Here is a 10,229-nt window from a genome sequence, read left to right on the forward strand (position 1 = left end):
ACCCCTGGATAGAGATTGGCTTTATTCAAATTTCTTTCTTAAAATCTTTCCTGATATATTTATCTGAAAAAAGTCTCATCATGAAAATAACTTATAGTTGGAACTGGTGATTATGGCAGTGGTCGTGGGAGGAGGAGGTGAGATTTGAGCTGGACCTTGACAATGGATATTTCAATAAGCCAAACTGAGGTAAACTCCATGCAGGAAGGAGCTATACCTACCTTATTCTACGGGATCTCCAGTGCTCATTAGAGTACCAAACATAAAATGGGTACTCCATCTATAACTCTTCAATGAGCCCATCAATAAATGAGCAAAGGAAATAGAGACAAACACTAAATATGTCTGATGAACAATAAGGTGTATTTAGATGAAACAGCAAGTTCTAGCAGGAAACAGGTTAACTAAAAAGTTATTAATTTGAGAGAGAGAGAAACATTGATTTGTTGTTCCACTTATTTATGCATTCATTGGTTGATTCTTGTATGTGCCCTGACTGGGGATCGAACCTGCAACCTTGGTGTTCAGCCAAATTGAAAAAGGCATTAGCAAAAAATGTTGTTTGTTTGTTTTTTAATCCTTACCCCAGGATATTTTTCCATTGATTTTTCCATTGAGTGGAAGAGAGAGGGAAAGACAGAGAGAAATATTGATGTGAGAGAAACACATTGATTGGTTGCCTCCTGCAGGAGCCCTGACCGGGGCCCAGGAGAGAGAGGAGCCTACAACTGAGGTAGGTGCCCTTTACTGGAATCGAACCCAGGACCAGTCCGCAGGCTGACGCTCTACCCATTGAGCCAAACCAGTTAGGGCACCAAAGAATGTTTTTAAGTCCTATATCCAGTTGGTGTCTCCTGCTTAATTCAGAATACTTATCTCTCCAGTCTAGCTGATAAACTATCCCCAGGAGAATCCTCCAGAGAGAGACAGGGTGGTCCTAAGAGACTGAGGAATTGTTAATGTAATTTGTGGCACTGAGGCTTAATAAAAGGGTCACAGGTAAAAGTTCTGCCCTGATTGTTTTATTTAAACCTGTGCATGGCTGGTTGCGGGCACATCCTCAGTGGGAGGTGTGCAGGAGGCAGCTGATTGATGTTTCTCTCTCATCGATGTTTCTAGCTCTCTATCCCTCTCCCTTCCTCTCTGTGAAATATCAATAAAAAATATTAAAAAAAAAAGTAAAAAAACCTGTGCATGGTGGTAGGTGACTGAGCTAAAGAAACCAAAAAAACACCACGAATGGACTCAGTTAAAAAACAACAAAGCACAATGAAATGAATTTGAAGGAGTCCAAGAACAGTAGGCTGATTCTAGCTTCTCTGGGAGTGCATTCTGGAGGGATAAAGCCTCTTGAACAACCTTAGTTGTGTGTGCTCCCCAAGGCCAACGCGATGTGGGATAGGCGGAGTAGAGGGAATGGAGGGCGGTGTCACAGTGGGGAAGGAAGTGCTGGGGAAACAGAAGTACAGACAAGGCTGCGGATTGTGTATTAAAGAGGTTGCAGAGCTCTGTGGCCTTACACGCAGAGGGGACAACACTAGTGGGCACTAGTGGGCACCTGAACAATGCTCAAAGCTTCTGTTTTTCCCCCAAATCTCCTGGTGGTCATGCCATGCTATAGTGGGGACCCAGGCCAAGAGGGCCAGGAAACATTGCTTCTAGGAAACCCGAAGAATTTCAGATGATTCAAATGCTTGGGGGCAGGATGAATAATAACCTCTGCTGACATTTCCACAGCATTTAGCAGTTTAATAATCTGGGTTATTTTGTGTATAGGCTAGTTGATTAGTGTGATTAGACTTCACAGAATAGATAATGGGTTCTGAGAGGAATGTAGCAGTGAGTCAGCTCAGTGCCCAGCATTCAAGCTTTGTGTCTCCAAATCCACCACCTCTCTGTCCCCTTCACTGCTCCTCTTGGGCCTTGCTGATGGCGATGACAGTCATTCTAGAGCTCATCTCTCTCATGTCCCGATGAAAGGGTGCCTAATGGTCTCCGGACCCCGAGATGCTGTTAGCCCCGGTTACTGACTCTCATTCCATGTGAGAATAAGGGGCTGGGCCAGGCTGCTGTGCTGCACGTGGCAGGAGTAAGGGCCTTTGTCGAAAGAGAGGATTTTCAGCTGCACCCAGGACTGGTAAGTGCCATTTTCACTGATAGGACCCTCTCCCCATGAGTCAGTCTCCACTACACTGTCTTCCTGAGTCCAGTACAGACTGATGGGTTGTGGGTAGAAGTTGTAGGCCAGGCACTTGAGGGTTCTGATGAGTCCTTGTGTCACATGGCTGGTGATTGACACAGAGGGAGGGTCTGTGGAGAGATACAGCACAGAGGTTGAGGGTCTGAAGGAGACATTTCCCCTTTTATGTCTCTCCCACCCCTGGAGTCAGGGATGAGCAGAGCTCTCAGCTTTCTACCTGTCTCCCTAGGGAAACTTCCAGAAGATCAGGGAAGCTGAGGCTTTCCATGAACCTTCCCTGTTGGATAAAGGAATGTCTGTGGCTACTTTCTTGCCTCCCAGCACCCTGCCCACCCACTGTGGATTGACTTCTGATGGCAAGAAATGCATTGTTTTGTTTTTTCTCAAAATCTCCCAGTGGGTTTTGTGGCTCCTGCCTCCTCCCGTCTGCCTGCTGCTCTGTCTTTGTGACCCTTCCCTCATCCCTCCCATAAGAACTTCTTTCTGATTAATTCTTAAACCAAGGTCTCAGCTTGTGTCAATCAATCCTGCTCACACTTACTCATCTTCATCCTTCCTGGGCAGACATTTTACACACCTGCCTTTGCCCCGCAGCCAAGCCAGGAGGCATATCACAGAGAGAAATGACTACAGGATTTGCCTGAACTGTTCCCCTGAGGTTCCAGCCTGAAGTTGGTCTTTCTCAGCTCAGTGTGATGAGGAGGACATGGGGGCAGTAGGTACCTTGACGGTCCAGGAAGGGCCTGCTGTATTGCAGGTAGCTCCGTAGCATATCAGGGCACTCCTTTTCTAGATAGTTCTTGGACGCTTGCACAGAGCCTTCTGTCTCCCACTTCACCTTGGTGTTCAGAGCTTCTGGTTGCAGGGGGATCCAGGCTGGGATTTCTGTGTTGAATTTGATGTAGTCCCGTCTATCATAGGCATACTTCCAGAATGCTCCGCAGTAGCTGTTATTCCGTATCTCACAACCGAACGTTCCCTTAAAGGTGTGATTTCCTGCATGTAAGCCAACCCCCCACCAGAAATCAGTCAGCCTGGCATTAACTCTGTCTTAATAACTCTTACTCCTACATAGTTTGCAACTCAATAGGGAGAAAGGGTTTTGAAATCTAAACATGCAACCCCTTTTATCTTGGCAAATGGCTTACTAGCCAGACATAGAGCAGGCAGAGAGAGGAAAACTTAGTATGCTTTGGTGTTTCACATTCTTCCCAATCAGGGAATTTCAGATTGCTGCAGACTGTGGACAGTTCTAGCCCCATATAGCACCTCTTTAAATAAAATTTGAATATACTGTGAGGTCTTAGGAACCAGACACAAGCAAGCAGAAGTGCATCGACAGGTTAAATAGGAATTATTCGTAGTTTAAAACAGATTATGTAGTCTCTCCCTTTCTTCCAGTTGTGTATGAAGTTGATGTCTCCAGTTGGGTCAGCATAATTTTATCAGATCTTCTCTCTTTTTGCATTTTTGATATCTTCAAACAAATCTCTAATGCCCAGCTTCCTTCTCAATTAGTAACAACTCTTGGAAAATGGCATTTGTAGGGAAGGGAGACACAACCTCTTCATTTCATTTTAGCAATTATTATTATTATTTTAAAAAATATCTTTATTGATTTCAGAAAGGAAGGGAGAGGGAGAGAGAGATTGAAACATCAATGATGAGAGAGAATCATTGATTGGCTGCCTCCTGCACACCCCCTACTGGGGACCGAGCCCACAACCCGGGCATGTGCCCTTGACTGGGATTGAACCCGTGACCCTTCAGTACGAAGGTCGACACTCTATCTACTGAGCCAAACCAGCTAGGGCTTAGCAATTATTATTGGCTCTCATAGGTGATGGCTCTAGGGGAGATCAAGACAGTCCGTTCTAGCTTTCACGGAATTTACCTAGATAATAAATCATGTTTCTTAGAGGCAGGACTCAATGATGCAATTATTACAGATTCAGACCAGATAATTAAGTACATGTTCACTGTCAAACAGCTAGTGACTGGCAGAGCCAGCACCTGAGTCCAGGTCAAAAAGACCTAAGGTTAGCTCACTCCCCACCAAACATCCCTGGGTGGGGGTGAGCCTGACTCCTTCTAAAGTGGAATCCACCTCAGATGTGGGGGTGTGGAACTGAGATGTCAGATGTGCCTAGATAAGGGCTGACACTGACTTCACTTCCTGTGAGAGTTGAGGCCTGAAAGTGAGGATGGGGGAAGCAATGGGGAAGAAGAAAAGCAGCTCTGATATGGGGGAGGAGGATGCAGAAATGTCTGTATATTTGTACTTGTTCTTCCACACCTCATTTTAGATATAAATATTTCCACCCTGCAGACCCCTTTCCACTCCCAAGTGCAGGCTGCCTCTGGTGCTAAGACCCTCCACCCAGCAGCCCATAGTCCACTGACCTCTGTCCCTGTAATAGCCCATGACGTCTTTCAGGGTCTCCATGAAGATGTCCTGCCTGGACTGCTGCAATTGACTTTCATCCTCCCAGTTCACCATTCCATCCACCTGTTTCCATGGGCCCAGGGGCTCAGCCGTTCCGCTTTTACTATCGTAGTGGAGGAAGGCCTGGTCATTGAGGAAGCCAGTGGCCTGAAAACTAGGGATGCCTGCCTTGGGCCTGGACACTCCGGTGTAGAGGAAGCTCAAAGAGTAAGGCTCTGCAAAAAAAAAAAAAAAAGAGAGAGAGAGAGAGAGAGAAAACATTGAGATGTGGGGGCCATAAAGAGGAGTCTTAATGTGGGACAACAGAGGACCAGGAAGGGAGACCAGGACACTGAGCTTCTTCCTCCCTAGCTCTCTCCACCTGCTGTCAGCTACTTGAGAGAAGAGGCTCTACTTCTATTAAGGGGAGTAATATCTCAGAGACTATTTTGTGTTTTCACTACACTTTGAGATATTTTTCAGCTTTCTTGTAGGTCTATTGGGACAATGACTGAGTTCTGTCAAAAGAGAATGTGAGGGAAGTGATTTCTTTCTTCTGGTCGGAGGCCCTGCAAACTGAGTAGAGCCCTCTGTCTCTCTTCTATTTAGGTGGTGATTGTGGAGGCCACAGGTTGAAACGGAAGAGTCCTAAGATGCAAACAGCTTGGATCCTCTTGTCATTCCAGGGAGGACAGGAAAGTTGCCTGATCTGTATTCTTTTTTAAATGAGCAAGAAATAAACATTTGTTGGGTTAAGCCACTAAAAACTGTCTTTGTTATTGGAGCATAGCCTAGTTGAACCTGAGAGACACATATAGTTAGAACCTGTAGGAAGGAGAATTGACTAGAAACCTCAGGAAATGACCTAGAATGGATCAGCATAAGGTAAGGACAGGATGGAACTCAGAATTGCCAGGGCTTTCCCTGCATTTTGGTATGAGGCAGAGACTGGGAGGGGGACAGGCATTTTCATAATTAATTCGATAATGAATTCATGATAGAATTCATGAATTACTAACACTCTCATGCGTGTTACTAATGTTGGAGGACATATGACAGATTCTTTGTTCCAGGACTGAAGTTTTTATCACTAATTAATTTCTAAATGTGATTACCATATTGCTCAGTAGATGTGGAGTAAAGCAGATTACTCTCTACAATGTGGGTGGGCCTCCTCTAGTCATTGAAAGCCACAAGGGAAGAGACTGAGGTCTCCAAAGGAAGAAGGCACTCTACCTCTGATGGCCTCTGGACCCAAGACTGCAACATCCTCTCTTCTCTGGCTCTCCAGTGTGCTGACCAACCCGGCAGATTTTGGACTTCTCAGCCCCCACCATGGTGTGAGTCACATCCTTAAAATAAATCTCTCTTTCTGTGCATATACATGGCGTTCTCTTGAGAACCCTAAATCTAAACTAGATTTTGATGTAGGGTGTGATTAACAATGTAAACATAATCATTATAAAACACATATTCTGACAGTTTGTAAATGTAATGACTTCTAAACTTACACAATTTAGCTTACATTTCTTCACCCTGAAATTTTCTATGCCGAAGAAAGCCCCATTAATCTGTCCTAAAATTGACTCTGGGCCTAGCTGGCATGGCTCAATAGTTGAGCATCGACCTATGAACCAAGAGGTTACGGTTTGATTCCTGGTCAGGCCACATGCCAGGGTTGCAGGTTCGATCCCCAATAAGGGGCATGCAGGAGGCAGCCAATCAATGACTCTCTCTCATCATTCATGTTTCTATATCTCTCTCCCTTCCTCTCTGAAATCAATAAAAAAAAATATATGTAAAAAACGGACTCTATCTGCCCAACCTCCAGCTGGCTTCTTTGCCCTCACTAGCCTTCCAGGCCCACTGTCCGAGTGTCTAACTGTGGGGTTGCCTTTACAAGTGCTCTTTGGAGTTGCTGTCTTTTTCCCTGACAGTCAGACAGATACATCCAGCCATTGGAAAGAGGGAGGAACAAAAATTTGCACTTGTGTAGCCCCTGCTCTGCCCTGGCTGTATGACCCAGGATAGTTCACTTCACTTGTCTGGGTCTTAGCTTTTTGAATTTGGGGGGGCAGGGAGAAAGAGAGAGAGAGAGAAAGGAGAGAAATATTTGTTTTTCCACTTATTTATGCATTCATTGGTTGATTCTTGTATGTGCCCTGACTGGGAATTGAACCTGCAACCTTGGTGTATCGGGATGAGGCTCTAACAACGGAACTAGCTGGCCAGGGCATATGGGTCTTAGTTTTGCTCATTTTCCTACTAAGAATTTTAGATTCTAATTATTTAAGGCCTTAAGCATGAGTCCAGAGGCTCCCTAAATGCTTCTGGAAGTGTGTGAGCTGAGGTAGCTGACAGCCTCGAACACCCATTCCCACTGTACACCGGGAATCCCGGCTTCAGCTGGGGCCCTCTCCCAGCCCATCTATCTTTTTTTAAAAAATATATTTTATTGATTTTTTACAGAGAGGAAAGGAGAGGGATAGAGAGTTAGAAACATTGATGAGAGAGAAACATCGATCAGCTGCCTCCTGCTCACCCCCTACTGGGGATGTACCCGCAACCAAGGTACATGCCCTTGACCAGAATCGAACCTGGGACCCTTCAGTGTGCAGGCTGATGCTCTATCCACTGAGCCAAACCGGTTAGGGCCCAGCCCAGCCTTGGGCAAATTACGGCTCGCAGGCTGGTTCCGGCTGTTCTATCTGGTTCTCTTGCTCTCCCCTCCGCTCCTTTACTTTGAATTTATATTAGTTCACACAAACACTCCATCCATGCTTTTGTTCCGGCCCTCCGGTCCAGTTTAAGAACCCATTGTGGCCCTCGAGTCAAAAAGTTTGCCCACCCCTGGCCCAGCCCATCTATCTTGCTCATTCCCTCCCCTGCATTCTTCTCCATACCCAGCCCTTGGTTCCCAACTCACTGTTTTGAGTGTCCTGGGGGACTGCAGGACCCACAACAAGCAGTAGCGACAGCAGGACAGGCACCATTGTGCTCATCGTGTCTGAGTGGAAGGTACTGGAGCTCCCAGGTCCTGGTGCAGACTACTTGGAGAGACAGCCAGATATAGTTTTGGGAACAGCTTGGCTTTGAGCCCTGCCCAGGTGAGGTAAATGCACAGGCCAATGAGAGTGCCAGGCGGGGCTCCTCAGCTGACTGTGAGGAAGCAGGATGCACAGGCCAGGCTGGGCGGATGTTTCCTCAGTGTCTACAGATGGTTTGCTAATGGGGATCTGAGATAGGTGATCTGGGGCCTGGGGCTTTGTCATGGGTACACATTGTGGCATCTGTTGCCCTGGGGACAGCAGCATGTGTTTGCAGTACTAATCCCATGGTAGGATTTGCCTATTCTTTTCTTGCCTAAGTCTCTCCACTGGTTCCAGAATGAATCAGCAAACAAATTTATTTTTTGCTTAAAGTCAGAATAGAAATCTGTTTCAGCAAGTAATGATGTGACTGTTAACAAAATTGGAAAAGGATTATTTTTAAGCAACAGTCTCTCAGGAAAATGGAGGAAGGGGAACCAGGTTATGGGGCCATATTGGAGCTGAAGCCAGTGAAAATACAGATATCTTGGGCTTGTTTTTGTAGGACCTGACAAGTAGTGGAGGATCAAACAGCTGACTTACTCATCTCTTTTGGTCAACTGGAATAAAATGTTCAGTGAAGTCAAATTTTAGGTCCCAAGAGGTTGCTACCATAGGACGGTGTGAAGGACTTGAGAAATTCAAGGACGCAGTCTGTGATGATCGAGTCCATAGGGCTGGGAAGCTTAAAGAAAAAGAAAATCAACTCAATAGCAGAAAGTATCGACTCAAAGCAGTCTGAAAATCAGGTGATTTCTATGACAGTGCAGAAAGAATCTTTTGGCTTTTCTAGTTTTGAGGATGAAACAGACAAAAACATTAGTGGCTAATGATTTAGACCTAAGAACCAAAAATAAGTTTTCATAACTAATTACAAAAGCCTAAAAAGTCTAATAGCCAAGTGTGACCAAGACATTCCTGCAAATCTTATACAATTGCAACTAAGAATGGGTGACAAGAAAAGCTTCCTTAGAGGAGGAAGTCAAGTATGGAACGGCATTGGGAAAGGCTTCCTGAGAGAAGTTGTGGTGGAGGGAAATACGCAACAGGGATAGAATCTCGGTTGGCAGCAGGGGGCAAATTTTATGACAGTGATGGTGTTTGTCATGTTCATTTTTCTGTCCCTTGTACTTAGCCCAATGCCTGGCAGAAATGAGGCAATCAGTAAACACCTATAAGCATAGGAGAATGGATAAATGAGCTAAGATGAAAAAGAGACGATACCAGAGCTATCTGAGGGTCTCTGAGGACAATTTAGTGGAACCATAGTTTTAGGTAGACGATTGAGAAGTAGGAACGGTGGGATGATAAAATGAAAAAGGAAGTTGGAGGTAGAATCTGAAGGGCCCTCATGCAATGAGCATCCAATCAATGTCTGGGGAACATTTCACTATTGTGTCTTTTCCCTCACACCTTCTCTGCATACCCCACCCTTTTAGGTCAGCAGTTTTTAGGTTTTTGTACATCTACTCTCTTCTCAAGATACATTTTATTAAAAAGTTTTTTAGAATTATTTATTCATTTACTTGCTTTCAAGATAATTTTAAATGCATAAATTAAAACATGTAGGACACAGAGGAAGCCAATTATATGGAAATGCAAGTCTTTTCATGCACCCTTGCAGGCCAGCGGGTTGTTGGCAGCCCCTCCACCCCACCAAACAGAGCAACATGCTATTTTAAAGTCACTGTGGAATTGTTAAGAAGGAGGTGACTAGTCCGGCTGGCATGGCCCAGTAGTTGAGCATCGACCTGTGAACCAGGAGGTCACTGTTTGATTCCCAGTCAAGGCACATACTGGGTCCCCAGTAAGGGGTGTATAGGAGGCAGCTGATCCATGATTCTCTCCCATCATTGACATTTCTATCTCTCTTTCCCTTTTTCTTCCTTTCTGAAATAAGTAAAATTATATATATATAAAATAAGAAGGAGATAACTTGTGGCAACCAAGTTTTTGCTGGGGTGGGGCATCCTGAAATTGCAGTTGTAGTTGGTTCTGCGGGCAGAGGAATCTGTTGGTGATTTTAGTTGGGTGGGCAAAAGTTGATTGTGTATGAACGCACATTTGGTCCTCTGGACCCCTGCATCCACCCTGATGTGACCAGTCAATGCTTATGGCTCAATCCTAAATTGAGGTCCCTTCCCTGTCTATAGGCTTTGTGACCATCACTTCTCAGCTGCCTCACACCATCCAGGTCAGCAACAATCTCTCCACTTCTTCTTAAGCTCTCTGAGCCTTTCACTCCTCTGAAATCTGAATCCCTCAAGTCATTGTTCTGCGTGTGGGAGAGCCCCTGTGTCCTCTCCTTTCCCCCACATCTGGCCAGGACGCAGGATTTCTGAGGTTTCTTCCCTCTTGTCCAATTGGGCCCCATCACTCCTGTGATAGGCTGGGTGGGATCTCACATCCTAATATGCGTTGGCCCTGGACTTTCATATGGACTCTGGGTTTTCTCATTGATTTGAGATTTTTCTCATGTCATGTGATTTACTAGTTAATATCGATTGCTACATTG

At 45.2% G+C, this 10,229-nt stretch overlaps 1 protein-coding gene across 1 annotated transcript; it reads right to left on the bottom strand.

Annotated features, from left to right (window-relative positions):
• Window positions 1-1,732: 1,732 nt before the first annotated feature.
• On the bottom strand, window positions 1,733-7,627 carry LOC308253877 (zinc-alpha-2-glycoprotein-like; the record flags this gene model as incomplete). Its single annotated transcript, XM_080679639.1, has 4 exons — window positions 1,733-2,310; window positions 2,924-3,196; window positions 4,604-4,861; window positions 7,552-7,627. The coding sequence occupies 4 exons, from the start codon at window positions 7,625-7,627 to the stop codon at window positions 2,024-2,026; spliced, it is 894 nt and encodes a 297-aa protein (XP_080535765.1). The 3' UTR covers window positions 1,733-2,023.
• Between the last annotated feature and the right edge of the window lie 2,602 nt (window positions 7,628-10,229).

This window comes from Plecotus auritus, assembly GCF_963455305.1.
Source record: "Plecotus auritus genome assembly, chromosome: 7".
NCBI classification, from domain to species: domain Eukaryota; kingdom Metazoa; phylum Chordata; class Mammalia; order Chiroptera; family Vespertilionidae; genus Plecotus; species Plecotus auritus.